Here is an 18,613-nt window from a genome sequence, read left to right on the forward strand (position 1 = left end):
GGATAGAGTTCATAGGGGAGGTCCTCGGCTCCACAGGACCCAGAGCCTTCCTTCTGGAGGCCCGCTTCCAGGCAATGTCGGACCTGATCTCCTATGTGAATTACCACCCGCTCATTCCTGCCTGAGGTTGTTAGGCTACACGGAGGTGTGTACGTACGTGGTCCATCATGCTCTGCTCTATCTCCAGCCACTGCAAGCGTGGTTGGCGTCGGTCTACATCCCCAACAGACGTGATCTAGACCGCGTAGTCAGGGTGCCGGATCATATACAGTTGTCCCTGGATTGGTGGTTAGACCCCCAATTGGTGTTGGAAGGAGTTCCCTTCACGGCCCCATCCCCGTCATTGACCCTGGTTTCCGATGCCTCGGACCTGGGCTGCGGAGCCCACTTGCCCGAGATCAGCACACAGGGCCACTGCTCGAAGGAAGATCGGTCCCTCAACATAAACCTCAGGAAGCTCAAAGTGGTTCGACTAGCCTGCCAGGCTTTCCTGCCCCATCTAGAGGGCAAGGTGATACAGGTCATGATGGACAATACCACTGCAATGTATTATATCAACAAGCAGGGCGGAGCCAGGTCGTCGGCCCTTTGCCAAGAAGCTCTTCGCCTTTGGAATTTCTGTGTGCAGCATGCAGTTCATTTGGTGACTGCGCACCTTCTGGAGCCAAAAATGTGTTAGCAGATTACCTCAGCAGGACTGCGCACCTTCTGGAGCCACAAATGTGTTAGCAGATTGCCTCAGCAGGACTCTTCACCACGAGTCGTCGCTCCATCTGGAGGCAGTCAGTAGAATCTTCCAGAGGTGGGGAACTCCCCAGGTGGACTCGTTCGCATCCTGTCAGAACAGGAAGTGCCACGTGTTCTACTTTATTCAGGGGATGGACAGGGGCTCCCTGTCGGATGCCTTTTTGCTCCCATGGTTGGGGGGCTCTGATGTATGTCTTCCCACTGGTGCCCTTGATCCAAAGAGTCCTCATGAAAATCAAACAAGAGAAGGCGACGGTGATTCTGATAGCCCTGGCTTGGTGTTGCCAGCACTGGTTCCGCACACTGATGGACGTTTCGGTAGCTGCCCCACTGGAGCTGCCTCTTTGACCAGATCTGCTGTTCCAGAATCACAGCAATCTTCTGCACCTTAACCTGGTGGTGCTGCACTTGACAGCCTGGCTACTGCATGCCTGAATGCGGAAGAACAGGAATGCTCAGCCTGGATCCAACAGGTCTTGTTGGGTAGCAGAAAACCCTCCATCAGAGTGACTTACCTGGCCAAATGGAAAAGGTTCACGTGCTGGTCTCAGACCAAGGTATACAGCCAAACAGGCCTCACTGCAGGTGATCCTGGACTATCTTCTGCATCTCAAGCTCCAAGGGTTATCCTTGTCATCAATTAAGGCCCACTTGGCCATTATTTCGGCCTTTCCCCTCCCCCCAAACCCCTCCAGGGCAGGTGTCTTCGCTGATGACATGACAGTTCAGTTTTTGAAAGGTTTGAAGTGACTCTATTCCCATGTCTGGGACCCCATCCCTCCTTGGACCTGAATCTTACGCTATTGCAGTTCATGGGTCCCCCCCTTCGAGCCTCTGGCTTCTTGATCCCTTCTCCTCCTCTCCTGGAAGGTTTCTTTCCTGGTTGCAATAATGTCTACCCGCAGGGTCTCAGATCAGGGCGCTTACGTCAGAGCTACCACATACAAGGACAAGATCCAGCTAGGCTGCACCTGGCGTTCCTGCCCAAGGTAGTTTCACAGTTTCATACCAGCCAGGACGTATACTTACCTGTCTTCTTTCCAAAGCCTCATAAGTCGTTGGAGGAGGAATGCAAGTTGCATTCTCTGAACGTCAGGAGAGTGCTTGTGTTCTACATCAACAGGACTAAGTCATTTTGTAAGTCAAGGCAGTTGTTCATTGAAGTGGCAGACAGGATGAAAGGTCGTCCAATGTCCGCTCAGATGATTTCATCCTGGATCACTGCCTGCATCTGCTGTTGCTGTGATCAGGCAAAAGTCCTTCCAATGGCGATTGTAACCACCCATTTGACTAGGGCAGAGGGGGCATGAGCGGCCTTCCTGGCCCATGGACCTATTCAAGATATCTGCAGGGCCGCTACCTGGTCATTTATCCACATATTTACATCACATTATGCACTTACCCAGCAGGCCTGAGATGATGCAGGCTTCGGTAGAGCAGTGTTACAAGCAGCAAGAGCATGAACTCCAGGGATACTGCTTGGGAGTCACCTAGAATAGAGTCAACGTGAGCGAGCACTAGAAGAAGAAAAAACAGTTACCTACCTTTCATAACTGTTGTTCTTCAAGATGTGTTGCTCATGTCTTCCATTCTAGGTAGGTGTGCGCCCACATAAACAGTTGTTGGAGATTTTTGCCTTAGCGGTATCCATAGGGTCGGCTGCAACGCCCTCTGGAGTGCCGTACTCATGCGTTGGTATATTAGGCTCCTCGGCTCAGTTCCTTCTTGCCAGCAACTCTGACAGAGGGGTAGGAGGGCGGGTAGGTAACAGTTTTGTATCTTTAAGCTTTTTACCGTGTTCCCACAGTGTCATCCTACCTATTCTCAGGTAAAGTATAATTTTAAAAAGGAACTACTCTTAATGGGAAGTGAGAGTGCTTACTCTCTCTCAAAAGACAAGGAAGGGAAGTTGGAGGGCTACAGACAAGACTGTGGCTGAAGGGGGATAAGATGGTGAGCAGGTCATAGGTTGAAGTAGCCACGTTTATTGTGAATAGATAAACGATTGTGAGGGGACTGGGCAGCAAACTAGGAAAGGGGATTTATAGTGATAAGGCAGAAAACAGAGGTGAGAAGATGGAGAGCATATTTCAGTATAATAATAATTCAAGGCTTCTCCATATTAATATCAAGTTCTAAGTATTCTGGGCTAACAAACTACAGAACGGTGAAGTTCATTAGCCCAGGATATTTTTATTAACTTGTAAATAAGGAAAAGCTTTGAAGTTAATTAAATAATTGTTTTAATATCTTCAGCTATACCAGTGTTTTTGCCGAAAACTGAGGAGTGGATTTAAGGTGGCCTGTTTCAAGTTTTCGTAAGGATTCATGTGGATTTTACTCATAGATCATTGTATGAAGAAACAACAGAAATGTTTGGTCATACTAACCTGACTTTTTCTCATGTTTGCCCTCTTGTCTCTCACTTGCTTGTTTTTTAAACCACCTTTTAAGGAGGCCTACTTCTTCAGTTGTGGAGAAAATCTGAGTACAAAAGGAATGACGTACCTTACCAATTCACTATTTGATTACAGAAGTCCAGAAAATAATGGGATTCGTGCAGAATTTATTTTGGATGCAGCTCATCATAAGGTTAGAAAATAATTTTTCTTTTCTATTTTTAATTTTTCAATGGATTTTAAAATCTATGTACTTTTAAAAGACCAGATTCTGCCACCCTTTCTTATGTTGAATAGCATACTCTACAAATGGCCTTAATGGCCCCCCAAAAGGGCAAATTTTCAAAAGTGCTGAGCAATCAGTAGCTGCATTGATTTTAGAGTTTGAGCGCTTGTAAAAGAAACCAGAAATTAAGAGGAGCACCAGCACCATGTATCCAAACTGTTCTTTATAGACCACCTGCAAGTGCTCATCCAACCCACCAGTCTTATAATAGAGAGTTTTGGGTCAGTATTATAAATATATGAGATGTCTCTCGAACAAGAAACAGAAGTCTTGAAAACACAAGATTTGGTAGGAATCGGTGATTTTAACCACTCTGACATCTGTTGGAACAGTAAAATAGCAAAACATAAAATTTCCAAGAAGTTTTTGGAAGGTGCTGGGGACAACTTCTTGTTTCATACGGAGGAGGATGTAAGCAGACGGGAAGCTCATTATAAACGTGATTATGACTAACAGGGAAGAATTGTTTATGGGGATGAAAAAAAAGATGGTGATTATGAATTGGGTGAATATGACACATGTGTCCGACGAAGTGGGTATTCACCCACGAAAGCTCATGCTCCAATACGTCTGTAAGGTGCCACAGGACTCTTTGCTGCTTTTGCAGATCCAGACTAACACGGCTACCCCTCTGATACATTAATTGATAGATTCTATGATCCTAAGGAAAGGAAGGAATGAGAGCAGCAGAATCAGAACAATGGACTTCAAAAAAGCAGATTTTAACAAATTCAGGACTGGTAGTTAAGGTCTCTTGGGAAGAAAATCTAAAGGAAAAAGGAGTTCAGAAAAGCTGGCAGTTGCTCAGAGGCAGTATTTAAGGCACAGCAGCAGAATATGTGGATGTAAAGAAAAAAATAGGAAGACTAGTATGAGGCCAATATGATTACACCAGGAGGTCTTTAATGAGCTGAAAATAGAAAAGGAATCCTACCAAAAGTGGAAACATGGGTAAACTGCTATGGATTAGTACAAAAGAATAGTGCAAGCATATAGGAACAAAATCAGAAAGGCTTAGACACAAAATGAATTGTACCTAACAAGGGACATGAAAGGCAATGTGAAAAGGTTCTTTAAATACATTAGGAGCAAGAGGTAGATAAAGAAGAGCGTACGTCCTCTACTTACCAGGGAACGAGAGCTGCTAATAGATGACATCAAGAAGGCTGAGGTGTTGAATACCTGTTTTGCCTCAATCTTCATTTGAAAGATAAATTGTAATCAGATACCTACCATGATTGATATTAACAAAATGGGTAAGGAGCACAAACCAGAAGAGGGAAAGATCAGATTAAAAAATATTTAGATAAGTTAGATGTATTGAAGTTGATGATCTGACTAAATTCACCATAGGATATTTAAGGAACCAGCTGAGATAATCTTGGGACCATTAGCAATCATCTTGCAGAATTTATGGAGGATGGGTGAGGTCTGAGAGGACTGGAGAAGGGCAAACATCCTTTAAGAAGGACCCAGGAAATTATATAATAGTCAGCCTAACTTCAATATGTGGAATTATTAACCAATCAATTTTTAAGCACCTAGAGGATAATAGGGTGATAAGGAAATAGCCAGCATGGTTTTGTTGAGAAAAAGTCATGCTAAATCAGCCTAATTTCCTTCTTTGACTGGGTTGTTGGCCTTTTGCAGAGGTTCTCAAAGGGTGGTGGTGGTGGTGCGCCAAATGTATTTTGATGGCGGGAGGGCATGAGAAGCTTTAGGGGAAAAAAAAACTTACTATGCACATTCAGAGCTGGGTGGCTGGAGAGCTGAGGGGCGGTGGGAGGCGGGCGTAAACTGCTACAGACACAAAGAAAGGGAGGGGTGTAATCAAGTAAGTTTGAGAACCACTGGCCTACTGGATATGGCGGAAGCTGTAGATGTGATATCTTGATTTTAGTAAGACTTTCTGACATAATCCCACCTGAAATTCTCATAAGCAAACTAGGGAAATGCAGTCTAGATGAATTTACAATAAGAGTTGGTTACACAACTGACCGAAAGACCATACTCGGAGTAATTACCAATGGTTTGCTATTAAACTGGGAGGATGTATCTAGTGGAGTTCTATCCTGTGTCTAGTACTATTCAACATTTTCATTAATGACTTAGATAATGAAGTGGAGAGTATGCTTATAAAATTTGCAGATTACACCAAACTGGGAGAAGTTGTAAGTACTTTGGAGGACAGGATTAGAATTTAAAATGACGGGGACAAATTGGAGAATTGGTTTAAAATCAACATGATGAAATTTAATAAAGATAGGTTCAAAATACTACACTTAGGAAGGAAAAATCAAATGCACGACTATAAAATGGGGACTAACTGGCTAGGCAGTAGTACTGCAGAAAAGGATCAAAAAATGATAAAAGGTTTAGAAAACCTGACCTCCGAGGAAAGGTTAAAAAAACTGGGAATGTTTAATCTTGAGAAAAGAAGGCAGAGAGGAGATCTGATAATTTTGCAAATATATTAAGGCCTTTATAAAGAGGAGAATGGTGATCATTTGTTCTCCTGATGGTAGGACAAGAAGTAATGGGCTTAATCTGCAGTAAAGGAGATTTAAGGTTAGATATTAGGAAAAGATTTCTAACTCTGAGGATAATTAAGTACTGGAATAGGCTTCCTAGAAAGTACTGGAATCCCTGTCACTGGAGGTGTTTAAGAACAGGTTGGACAAACACCTGTCAGGGATTGTCTAGCTATATTTGGCCCCATTTCAGTAGGGCGGGAGGATGGACTAGGTCACCTCTCAAGGTCACCTTTCCAGCCCTACATTTCTATGAATCTATATACTGCTTAGAACAAAAAAAAAAAAGAAAAGAAAAGAGCAGTACAGTAGATATCAATCTAGAGATGCCTCAACAGAGTGAAATTGGTAAAGCCCCAAACCCAAACATTTATGAATACCATTTACTTCTCCTTAATTAAAAAATGCCCTTTCCTTGACAAGTTTTCTATAGTTTTCTTGCTTCTATGAATTACAATGAGATATTTTCTAAAAATCGTAATGATGTAGTGACTTAAGTTTTCAAAAGGCTAAAGATAAAATGCATTGTTTTGTTTTAAAAAATCAAAATATTTTAGAATTAACAAGCTTTAGTTTTAATTTTACAGTATTAGACAGGTCTGCTGGGATGTAGGAGGTCTAGTGAAGAATATTTACTCCATTAAAGGTATTGTAGTCGGTCCTAGCCGGGGCTCGACCCTTCCGGGCAGGAGGGGAGCCACACCGACTCACTACTGTGGGAACAAGCAGTCAGTTAGTCCCGAAACTCCGTCTCTTTGGTGCAGAGTCGGAGCAACCACAGTTAAAGCTCAGGAGCCCAGGCCCTGGATCAGGGCGGGGCAAACACAGTTAGCTCAGACCCTTGCTTGCTGGGGCTGAGCGGGCAAATAGTTCAAAGCCTGGGCCCTGGATCAGGGCGGGGCAAACACAGTTAGCTCAGGCCCTTGTTCGCAGGGGCTGAGCGAGCAAATAGTTCAGAGCCCAGGCCCTGGATCAGGGCGGGGCAAACACAGTTAGGCTCAGGCCCTTGTTGCAGGGGCTGAGCGAGCAAATAGTTCAAAGCCCAGGCCCTGGATCAGGGCGGGGCAAACACAGTAGGCTCAGGCCCTTGTTGCAGGGGCTGAGCGAGCAAATAGTTCAGAGCCCAGGCCCTGGATCAGGGCGGGGCAAACACAGTTAGGCTCAGGCCCTTGTGGCAGGGGCTGAGCGAGCAAATAGTTCAGAGCCCAGGCCCTGGATCAGGGCGGGGCAAACACAGTTAGGCTCAGGCCCTTGTGGCAGGGGCTGAGCGAGCAAATAGTTCAGAGCCCAGGCCCTGGATCAGGGCGGGGCAAACACAGTAGGCTCAGGCCCTTGTTGCAGGGGCTGAGCGAGCAAATAGTTCAAATAAGGTACGCCTAGGCTTTCTGTAGCCGAGCGTTGGGTGAGGGGGAAGCCTGCCACCCGTGCGGAGGGTGGCAGGGGGGAACGCAGGCCCACCCACTCCACTGCGTTCCAGCCCGGGGCCCTAACAGCGGTTGCTGCCGCTGCTGGTCAGTGGGGTATCCAGACCGCAACACACTGACATAGGCTCACACTCAGTTGCAGCCGGACCGGGGTCGGCTACCCCCGGGCTACTTCCGTGATCCCCCTCAAAGCCTACCTCGTTCGTTGCGCCGGGATCGGGCCAGTCCACCTGCATGGGCTCCTCTCTGCCCGGGCTCGGCGGCAAGTCTGGTAGCTCTGCCGGGAAGTCCGGCCAATGGTCCTCAGGCGGCTCCTCTGGATAGCAGCAGGGGCGAAGGGGTTCGGGTCCAGTCTCACCCTCAGGGTTAGTGGGGTGCGGTTCCCAGGGATTCTCCCAGTAGCGGGCGTGAACGGGCTCCGGCGGCTCCTCCTCGTAGCGGGCCCGGGGTAGCTCAGGCCAGCTAGGGTCCAGGCCTCGGTCTTCGACGGTCTCCTGGCCGGGAGCTCCCGGCCGCACGTCTGCTCCCTGTGGTGGCTGGCCGCCGACTGAGCTCTGGCGGCCGGCCTTTATACTTCCTGTCCCGCCCCTTGACTTCCGGGGGGCGGGGACAGGCGGTGGTGGTCCCACCCACTCTGGTGCCTGCACGTGGGCTCCCTCTTCCGGGCAGGAGGGGAGCCACACCGACTCACTACAGGTATTAATAAACTATATGTTATTGATAAAGTGGTCAAAATGTCAAGCTGATATTATGGATCTCCTTTTTGTGTGGTGTGCAATAGAAGTTAGATTACCTATCTGAAAGGTGAATTCTCTGAGATGACATCTGTCTTCTGTTTTGATAAGCCTTTCTGTGTATTAATGCACAAACCCAAACATCAGAGGGGTAGCCGTGTTAGTCAGGATCTGTAAAAAGCAACAGAGAGTCCTGTGGCACCTTTAAGACTAGACATCTGTTAGTCTTAAAGGTGCCACAGGAGACTCTGTTGCTTTTTACAAACCCCAACAAGCATATATGTTTTTGATACTAGGCCTATTAGTTTGTAATCTCAAGATTCTTTCCTTATACAACTTTTGATTTATTTGCTTTGTTTTGTTGGTAGGAGACATACTCGGAGGTAGCTGGAATGCAGAGGTTTGGTGCCTTTTACATGGATTACTTGTACACAATGGAAAGCACCAGTGGCAAAGGTACGCCTTTTCTTTGTTTTGCCCTCTCTTGAAAAACAGAAAGCAAAGATTTTTTGACAGCCACCCGGGCCTTGACCAGCTGTCCTCTACCTTACCTTAGATTCATTTTTGCAGTTGCTTGTTGGAACTGACATGTTTGAGTTTTCTTAGATTCTTGGTATTCTAACTTGTTTTTTTCTCATAGGTCAGTGTTTCCCAAACTTGGGACACTGCTTGTCTAGGGAAAGCCACTGGCGGACCGGGCCGGTTTGTTTACCTGCCGCGTTCGCAGGTTCGGCCGATCGCGGCTGCCACTGGCCGCGGTTCGCTGCTCCAGGCCAATGGGAGCTGTGGGAAGCAGTAGCCAGTACGTCCCTCGGCCCGCGCCGCTTCCAGCAGCTCCCATTGGCCTGGAGCAGCGAACCGTGGCCAGTGGGAGCTGCGATCGGCTGGACCTGCGGCCCGGGCAGGTAAACAAACCTGCCCGCCAGGGGCTTTCCCTACACAAGCGGCGTCCCAAGTTTGAGAAACACTGTCATAGGTGATTGGAAAGATATTTCTTATAATCAACAGCTAAACTTAAAGAAGTTTTCTATTACTAGTACAATCTAGTAGTGTACTAGATTGAATTTTGTGTAGTGTCACATTTGAATGACTTTTTAAAAAAAACAACCTGATGCTGTAAAAAAATTGAGAAATAATTCTAGTTTTAGAATATATTTTCTGTGATTTCTTATTTTATATATAGATGATTTATCTGACGAGATCTTTGTTTCTTAAGAGTTCATCTGTTTTTTGGTGCTCATTTTCTACTTGATGTCCTAGGGCCATATCATATTCCCCAGGAAAAAATGTTCAGAAGAAGAAAGTTACAACACCCAGATTACATGGCTAAGTGTGTAGACAACCCTACACATTTATTATTTTGGGATAGTGGGATTAGCAAATGCACAGAAGATGGTGGGTTTATAGTATTTTTAATTATGCAGTTTGAGGATTTATGGGAAATATTGGTTCAAACCATGTGTGTATATAGACTTCTGCACCAATTATCATCCATTCTTGAGCTTTCTAATTTTGACAACGTGTCTGGCTCATTTAAAAGTTATCGTGTTCCTCTGAGGATAGCTAAAGCTACCCAAGGTTAGTTAAATCTTCAGCATGTAGCATCTTTTTATATTATAATTTTTCTATAGATAATTCAAGGTCATTTTCTCTGAGCGAATACCCTGTAGAGCTGCTATTCCATAGCTCCACCCCATTGGGTAACTGCTTCTTTCCCCACCTGCATTTAAGGACGAACAAATACTATTGCCATGGGGGTTCTTTGGTGCCTACTTGGGGGCTTCTGACGAAGCAGATTTATATGTGCCTGCTCCAAATCAGCTGTTTTCTGTACATATGCTTACCTTTATGCTGTGGAACTCACAATTGTCTGTAAAAACAATTTTCACATATATGGAATAGTGATATCAGCTGGGGAATGGTGAACAGATGTACTATTAAAGAAAATATTTTGTTCTTATGCAAAGTCCTCAATTTAAAAAGACACACTTAAGTTTAGTACCTCTAAAACTGGATATTTTTCTTCAGGTGTCCTGTGCATATTACCACTCTCAAGATGTTCTGAACTGGTGCAGTCTGACCCCTAGAGCTTTAACTAGCAGTAGTCATTAGGGTGCTCACGCTCCTTCCTCTCCCCTCCCCTCAGAGACTGTCAAATGTTCCAAGGCAAGAGTATAAAAGGGGTGTGGCCCTCCAGCTACCTCTGTTCCTTTTAACTATGACCAGCTGAACCTTTTGTGTGGAGCTCAGGTATCCTCTTGTATCCATGATTAGTTAGTTAAAATCTTAATTGTTAGTAGCTATAGAGAGTTTAGTCCTATAGTTAGTAATAGTATAGCTAGCTGTTGATGGAACCAAAAAAGAAACATGGTTTCAAAAGATATGTATCCTGTCCCGCGATGTTCCCAGCACCTGGTGCAAATGCTGGGTGCCTGTCATGTGTAAGGGAAGGGCACTCATCCGCCAAGTGCTCAGTTTGCTCTACATTTACTTCGAGAGCAAAGAAAGAAAGAACAGATTACAAGCAATCCTGTTGAAAATAGGCTTGGCTGCAAAGCCATCTGGAACTGGCAAGATGATCCATAGACTACCATCTGCCCTGGATGGTTCTGTGGGTAAAAAAGATTATCCTCTTGATAATGATTTATCTACGCAGGCAAATGTCAGTAGTCAGTCCTCGACAGTGTCATCCTCTCTTAAGAGAGCCAATCCGCGAGTGAAGGATTCCTAGGGTGACCAGACAGCAAGTGTGAAAAATCGGGACAGGGGGTGGGGGGTAATAGGCACCTATATAAGAAAAAGCCCCAAATATCGGGACTGTCCCTATAAAATCGGGACATCTGGTCACCCTAAGGATTCCACTATGCACACTAAATATAAAGAACCATATACTGAGATGCAGCTGCATGGAAAAGTGAGGAAACTTTCTTTGGATCTGCTACCATCAGATCTGGATGAGCCGGTTCCAAAAAGAGACTTAAGGAGCTAGTGAAGCAAGGACATATTATGACACCAGTGACTGATACTATGGCACCACAGTGCACAATTGTTCAGGTGCAGGTTTATAGATTGGATTTGACCTCAGAGCCGCCAGATATGGAGTCAGTTGTGTTATTGGAGCAAGGAGAAACCATACTCCAACAGTCTCAAATATGTCTGTCTCCAGAAGGGAAAGGATATGTAGAGGAGTGTGGGGGTTCTCCTCTTCCTTCAACTCCAAGGACATTTTCTGGATCCCTAGAAAAGAACTGTTCTCCAATTTCCCTTGTTCAACCAAGATTATTGTTGTCTCCAATTTTGTTGGAACTGAGAGCAGTTTCATACTGGAGAAATAATTTGATTTGTGGACAGGATCCACAGAAGGAGTATTACTGGTAAATTTGCAAAGCTGCTGGCTTCTCCACTATTTGCTGGTATGCGTGGTTGTTCCTGGTACTCTTACTAAAGTCAGTTTTGCTGGCCTTGCACCAGAGATTTACCAAAATCTGGCTGTGCTCCCGTGATCATGAAGCAGTGCATTTTGCAAAAGGCTTGTTCTGTTCATTGCAAACGCAGAAGGCACTCTCATGTGTTTGCAGCTTGGTGATCGGAAGACGATGGAAGGGTCAGTGCTGACTCAGTGAGCTGCTGCTGATCATCAAGGGGTGGGGGTTGTTTCCGTTTTCTTTGGAGTCGATTGGGGATTCTTTGGATAGGGCATAGGAATTTGGCTCATGAAATTGTGAGATACTTTTGGCTACTCCCAGAACCTGAGTCAAGGGGGCAGAGGTGGGCTGTGTCTACACTGCAAAGCATTAGAGCTCAAAACCTGGGTCACGGCTTGACTAGGGCTCACAGCCTGCAGCTCCACAAAGTCCTGGACCCCTGGGTCCAACCCCTGGTTTAGCACAATTTGTGAGTAGACAGAAGGGGGGTTAGGCTTTAACCGGAGTCTGAGCCCGACCTTACTCTTCAGTGTAGACATACCTGCAGAGGAAATTATATCTATGGAATCACTTAAGCAAGTATTAGTGTTCCCAAAGCCAATTAACGTGAAAGACATCATAGTTTCTACAGGACAGCTTAACCATGGAAGTCAAGGATTACGTTTTGGTGAGACGGGTGTCTGCAAGGGAAAGGTTTGGAAAACTCCAAGAAACCTAGATGAAACTCTAATCATCATTACCGTACCGGATTCCCCACTAATCAGTTCTCCAGTAGCACACAGTAATAAATGCTGTGCTGCAGGTTCTCATAAAACCACCTTCCTAGTCGTCACAGGCTGTCTCTATTTTTGTTTGGGTAAAAGTAAGTTTCCTGTTTGGGACCAGTTTGGTCAGATGGATTTTGGAGTTTGGTCTGCTATCAGTTATCCAGATACCATCAAGATATGATACTTATTGGAATGGACTAGGTAGACTCTCATTTGTCATCCTTGAATCAGATTTTTCTTGTTTTTGTATGTTTGCTCTATTCTTTTGTGTGTTAGAGAAATGGGCTGGGAGTCAGTTTGATCCTGGTTCTAGTTTTGTGTGACCTTCAGCAATCCATTTGATATTTCAACTCTACAAGGACATATAAAAACTGCTGAATCACTGTAAAAAAAATCACTGAAAATGAAATGAGTCTGAATGGACCTTTCCTGAGTAAATATGCTCAGGAAAAGGTGAAGAAATCTTTTAATGAATAGTGTAAAAAAAGTTATAAAACCTAAATCACTAAAGTTAAAAGAATTGGCTGAAGTATTTTACTATAAAATAGTTTTATAATAATGTAGTCACTACCATCTAATGGTTGTCCAGTGGCCTGTGCAATGAGTTGGTGGGTTCAATCCATTTCTTCCAAGTGCCTGTAACACAAGAACTACCATCACATTTAGCTCTAATTGGTATACTTATTGGTGGCCTCAGCACAGAGGCCAAAGATCAGTTGGAGATGGAGATTGAACAACCCTTTCATCCCTGGGGTGGTCCTTCAAAAAGTGGACTGAAGTACATTGGTGAGGAAGTTTTCAGTCCCTGGTGCAGGAACTGAGGTCACATTAGAATTTATTGGGATTGGGGCTACATTGCCACACTACAAAGATTTTGAGCAGCACAGCTATCCATAGGCAGCTGGTATCAGGCTTCTGTAATTTAGACAGTTTCCCGGGACTGCCTAAATTATCTGGGGATGTTTTTGGCTTCCAAAAGCATGGTATAAAGCCACCTTAGTGCTCCCTCCCCGAGTCTGCTCTTATATATTGCACAGCACAGAATCTCACCCTTAGTTTTTTCAACATGAAAAGGAATACAAATTCTTAAACATAGATTAACTCTGTGTTAACAGAAGTGTTGCATTTACTTAATTATGTTTTCTGTGGAATTTTATTTTCTGATAATAAATCTGGGGTCATAAGAGCTGTATCAAAAATAATTGACAAAATTAATATGTTGATATTCCCAATTGTCGTCATTCATTTTACTGACTGAAAAAAATACACTTTTATTTAGTTTCTGGAAATCAGCAAGACCTTTCTTCATCAAAGAGTGAAGATTTAGTAAATGTGCAGGAGATGTCTACAAAAAGCCTCATTGTAGGTCCACTTAATCTTCGACTGGATAGCAGTGCAGTACACAGGATTATGAAAATGATAGTTTGTGCTGTGGAACATGAATATGAGCCATATAACAAGCCCAAACCAGGTATGCTGCTTATTTAATTATGAATGTGTTTTTTGTGCAGACCAGATTCAGCACTGCTGAAAGGTGCAAACTGCAAATAGTGGAAGAGGGGATACAGAGAGGAAATTTAATCTCTGCCTGTCTCTTCATGGGAGTCACACCAGCGAAGGCTAGGGGGAGGGTAAAATGAATCAGCATATGCCCTGGCAGCCCTAGCTATGCTATTCTCTGGCCAGCACATACCACTTTTATGGCTATGCTGTTTACCTACAAGTCCCATGGTGGCTGGAGGCTTTGTATCATCACAACATCCACACTCCTAAGTGTACTTTCTCCTCTAAAGTCCCAGAAAATAAAAGGAAATCCTTAATGTAGGTTAATGTTTATGAAATAATGGGATTAAACAGAAAAAGGGAATGGACACTAATTATGGCCAGCTATGAAGATTAACATTTTAGATAAAACAGAGAGCCTGTTTGTATTTTTGACTCTACAAGTGTGGATTTCCAAGTGAGGAAAATAATTCATTATTATTATATTTAGCATTAAGTAGAGCCTAATGTAAAAGGGATGATATTCCCAAATATAGAGAGATAAAGATAAAAAATTGCATCTTTTACTAATCCACAAAAAATACTGTACTAGATGCTGGAGAAAATATTTACAGGTAATTTTAGGCTTGTCAGCTGGACATCGATCCCAGGCAAGGTAATGGAGCGGCTGATAATGGGACTCGATTAATAAAGAACTAAAGGAAGGTAATGTAATTCAAATCAAATTAGCATGGGTATACGGAAAATAGATCCTGTCAAACTAATTTGATAACTATCAACTAAAGCAAGATAATAGAATTGATTTAATATACTTAAACTTTGGTAAGGTATTTGACTTGGTGTTGCACAACATTTTGATTAAAAAAATTAGAAGGATATAAAATTAACACAGCACACCTTAAATGGATTAAAAACAGATAGATCTCAAAGTGTAACTCTGAGCGGGAATAGTCATCAAGTGGGCCTGTTTCCAGAGGGCCCTGCAGGAATCCGTTTTTGGCTGTATGCTGTTGAACATTTTTATGAATTACCTGGAAGAAAATGTAAAATCATCACTAATAAAATATGCAGATGACACAAAAATTGAGGAATAGTAAATAATGAAGAGGACAGATCACTGATTTAGAGTGATCTGAATGGCTTGGTAATATGGGTGCAAGCAAACAATATGTGTTTTAATATCGCTAAATGTAAATGTATACATCTCGGAACAAACAACGTAGGCCATATTTACAAGATAGGGGACTCTATCCTTGGAAGCAAAGACTCTGAAAAAGATTTGGGGGTTGTGATGGATAATCAGCTGAACATGATCTCCCAGTACAATGCTGTGACCCAAGGAGGAATCTTGAGTAGGAGTAGATAACTTATTTTACCTCCGTATTTGGCACTGGTGCGACCACGGCTGGAATACTTCGTTCTGTTCTGGTGCCCACAATTCAAGAAGGATATTGATAAATTGGAGTTGGGACAGAGAAGAGCCATGAGAATGTTTAAACGGTTAAAAAACTTGCCTTATAGTGATAGACTGAGAGAGCTCAATAAGATCATAAGAACATAAGATAAGAATATAATCTATTTAGATTAACAAAGAGAAGGTGAATGGTGACTTAATTACAGTCTTTGAGTATCTACGTGGGGAACTAATGTTTAATAATGGGCTCTTCAAGCAGAGAAAGGTATAACTCGAACCAGTGGCTGGAAGTTGAAGCTACACAAATTCAGATGACTAATAATGAAAGGCATACATTTTTAATGGTGAGAGTAATTAACCATTGGAATAATTTACTAAGGGTTGTGATGGATTCTCTGTCACTGGTAATTTTTAAACCAAGATTGAATGGTTTTCTGAAAGATATGCTCCATAAATTATTTTTGGGAAATTCTGTGGCCTGTGTTATACAGGGAGTCAGGCTAGATGATCTAAATGGGCCTTTCTGGCCTTAGGATCTATGAATTTTAAGGTAATTCATTTACTTTTATTTTAATCATATGATGAATTTATTTGTGTAATTGTGTTTGATTTTAGATATTGTGGAAGGAAATAGAACTATGCCAAACTCAGAAGAAATAGCATCTTTGGAGGAATACATTCCCACTCGACTCACAAGCTTTACCATTCTTAAGTGCACCATTACGATCTCTATGGCTGAATTCAATTTACTGGGCCATTTGCTGCCTATAATCATGGGACAGAAGGTCAGATATTTTTATTTACAGTAAATTTTATATATATTTGCTTAATTTGTGTGTGTATATAGGTGTACATAATATATATGTGTGTGTGTGTGTAATAATATATACATATATTATTACACACACACACACACACACACTAAAAATTAAAAATACCTAAGCTTAAAGTACATTAAGGTNATATTATTACACACACACACACACTAAAAATAAAAATACCTAAGCTTAAAGTACATTAAGGTTGCATATTCAAACATTCATTGTCATGGTTACAGGATTAACTACATCTGTGTCCTCTTTTTTGGCTCTCTGAGTGCATTCCTTCAAGTCCTATGCCCATGCCTTTAGATTCTCCCTTTCTTAGACCAGGCCCTGACTACAGTACTTTGTGTGTCAACCAATCTCACCCAGCAGGTCCAAATAGATTTAGAATCTGTGGTTCTTCCCTTCAGGAGTTTGTGACCCATGGTGTGACAGTAACTCAACAGCCTTCTCAAAATCCAAGTAAGATTTATCATAACAGTAGGAACAAAGTATTTGAAAACAACAACCAGTCTACATGCATGTCTGTCTTACTGTTCCTTGATGGAAGTCTCAAGTGGCCTAGTTTCTTTAGACATGCAAGTGGGTACCTGTTTCAGTCTGCTCTCCCAGAACAACTGCTGAACAGTCAACACCTCTCTCTATCAACAGTCCTTTTTAAAACTGCTAGAGTACTTTGTTCTCTTCAGTTTCTGGCCATTGGCCTTGGTCATTAAAACTGGGTCTGCAAGTTGACTGAATCCAGATGGTAGAATCTTCAAACCTAATAGTTTGGGTATTGTCTTTTACAACCCTGAAGTGTTTACTGTGGGTTGGCTTAGTTTGAGCCATAGTTTGCTTCCTGCTTGCTTTTCCTTACAGCCTATTATACCCCAATAACAGGGTCAACATACCGTATTCATAAATTATTACAGAGCAGCTCCACTTCTGTCAAATTCATATGCTAGGAAATGCCATAATTAAGTTTACCTATGCAAACTTGTCTCCTTGTGCCATATGCATTATGATACAGTGTTTAATTACATGATCACATACTACTTTTTCCATGGAATTCCTGCCTCGTTCATTGCACAGGATGAGAAGGTATTAAGTGAACTGTGTTGCTTTGCGGTATTTCTTTTTATCCCAGTCCTTGAGTATGTGGTCTCATGACTGACTTACTACACACCATCCAATATTTACATTGAGTGTGAATTTTTCTTCACAAGATTTCTGTTGCACTCATCACCATAGTTTTTGGTTGCCTCATAAACATTAATTCATTTATCTTCATAACACCCCTGTGAAATGGGGGTGTAGCAGGGTATGATCCACTCCTGCTGCCTTGCATCACAGAAACCTGCACAGAGTCCATTGGTTGAGTATCCACACTGTGCTGTTTATATTCTCTCCACCAACACCTTTATATTTTTGTGCAACAATATTATTTACACAGTCCCTTGTATTCTCAGCTCTCTCTCAAGGCTCAAAGAAAAGAAAAGGTTGCCCTTCCCTGAGATCTCTCTGACTCTGGGCTTAGCTAACCCTGCTTCTCTCTCATGCACTTCCTTTTTACGTCTTTTTTATCAGTCCTCAGCTGATGGGTTAATTAATCTTTTAGCTCACCTAGTCTTCTGTCCTAATTAGAAAATTACATTTAATTCCCCAATCAGACCTCTCTGGGGAAACTAATTGGTACCAGAATGATCAGAGTGCTGACTCAACTGCTAGCTGCCAGCATTTTGTCACAGGGGGTAATAGCACTTCCTTATTTTACAGATAGAGAACTGAAGTGCAGAGAGATCTAGGCCAAAATTAATTAGTCGGCTCACAAATTTTTGGATGTCTCAATAAGTGGGTGCCCAACCTGAGATAATTAGGGCCTGATTTTTTTCAGAGTTGCCAAGCAGTTGGAAGTTATGAGTGTGCAGAAGTGAAAATCAGACTGTAGGTGTGTCAGATCATACACAGAGAAAATGAAGAACAGTTTGTGTCTACGTATGAAAATTCTGGTTTAAATGACTTCCCTAACATCATACAGAAAGTCTGTGCCAGGGATAGGGATGGAACCCTGTGCTCACAGGTTTCATTCAGCATTTTAATCACAAACACATTTTTTCTCTTCCTGCAGGCACCTTCCTCATTCATTTTACATTTTAAAAACATTGTCAGCCAACGAGGCAGGCATATTCTCAACTACAGCCTTGTTGACTACACATCCTGTCTGTGTGGTACCCTGTGTACTGAATGAGACAAGAATTTTTGCGGTAATATAATTAAAGATCGTTTCATAAGACATAAACAGAAGGAGGCATGCAGCGTTAATTCTGTCAATTTCTAGCTTTCGAGTGCTTGATTTTGCAACCTTAAAATGTTCATTTAACATCATGTATGTTATGCATGTATGGAATTTCCTAGGTGTTTTTCAGGAAGAAAACTGAGAGGAATCAAAGAAATTCTATTATGTGCAACTGTTATTACTCCCCGCAAGCATTGTCAGCAGGAATTAAACCCTGGAGCTTGAGGTTCACTACGCAGACCTCTTCCATTTGAGCTGAAGGAATAAACAGCAGTAATAGA

The 18,613-nt window shown here is 42.8% G+C and overlaps 1 protein-coding gene across 8 annotated transcripts in view; it reads left to right on the plus strand.

Moving 5' to 3' along the window:
• The window catches only part of VPS13B (vacuolar protein sorting 13 homolog B), a 948,921-nt gene that overhangs the window by 171,498 nt on the left and 758,810 nt on the right, over positions 1-18,613 (plus strand). For all 8 annotated transcript variants that reach the window (XR_004644784.1, XM_034763372.1, XM_034763367.1 and 5 more), the window contains exons 11-14: positions 3,202-3,339; positions 8,490-8,577; positions 13,593-13,784; positions 15,846-16,015. Coding sequence is in view for 7 of the 8 variants with exons in the window: in XM_034763372.1 (XP_034619263.1) it covers positions 3,202-3,339; positions 8,490-8,577; positions 13,593-13,784; positions 15,846-16,015 (588 nt within the window). In the remaining variant the exon portion in view is untranslated. The remainder of the gene's footprint in view (positions 1-3,201; positions 3,340-8,489; positions 8,578-13,592; positions 13,785-15,845; positions 16,016-18,613) is intronic.

Source organism: Trachemys scripta, chromosome 2 (genome assembly GCF_013100865.1).
Source record: "Trachemys scripta elegans isolate TJP31775 chromosome 2, CAS_Tse_1.0, whole genome shotgun sequence".
NCBI lineage: Eukaryota > Metazoa > Chordata > Testudines > Emydidae > Trachemys > Trachemys scripta.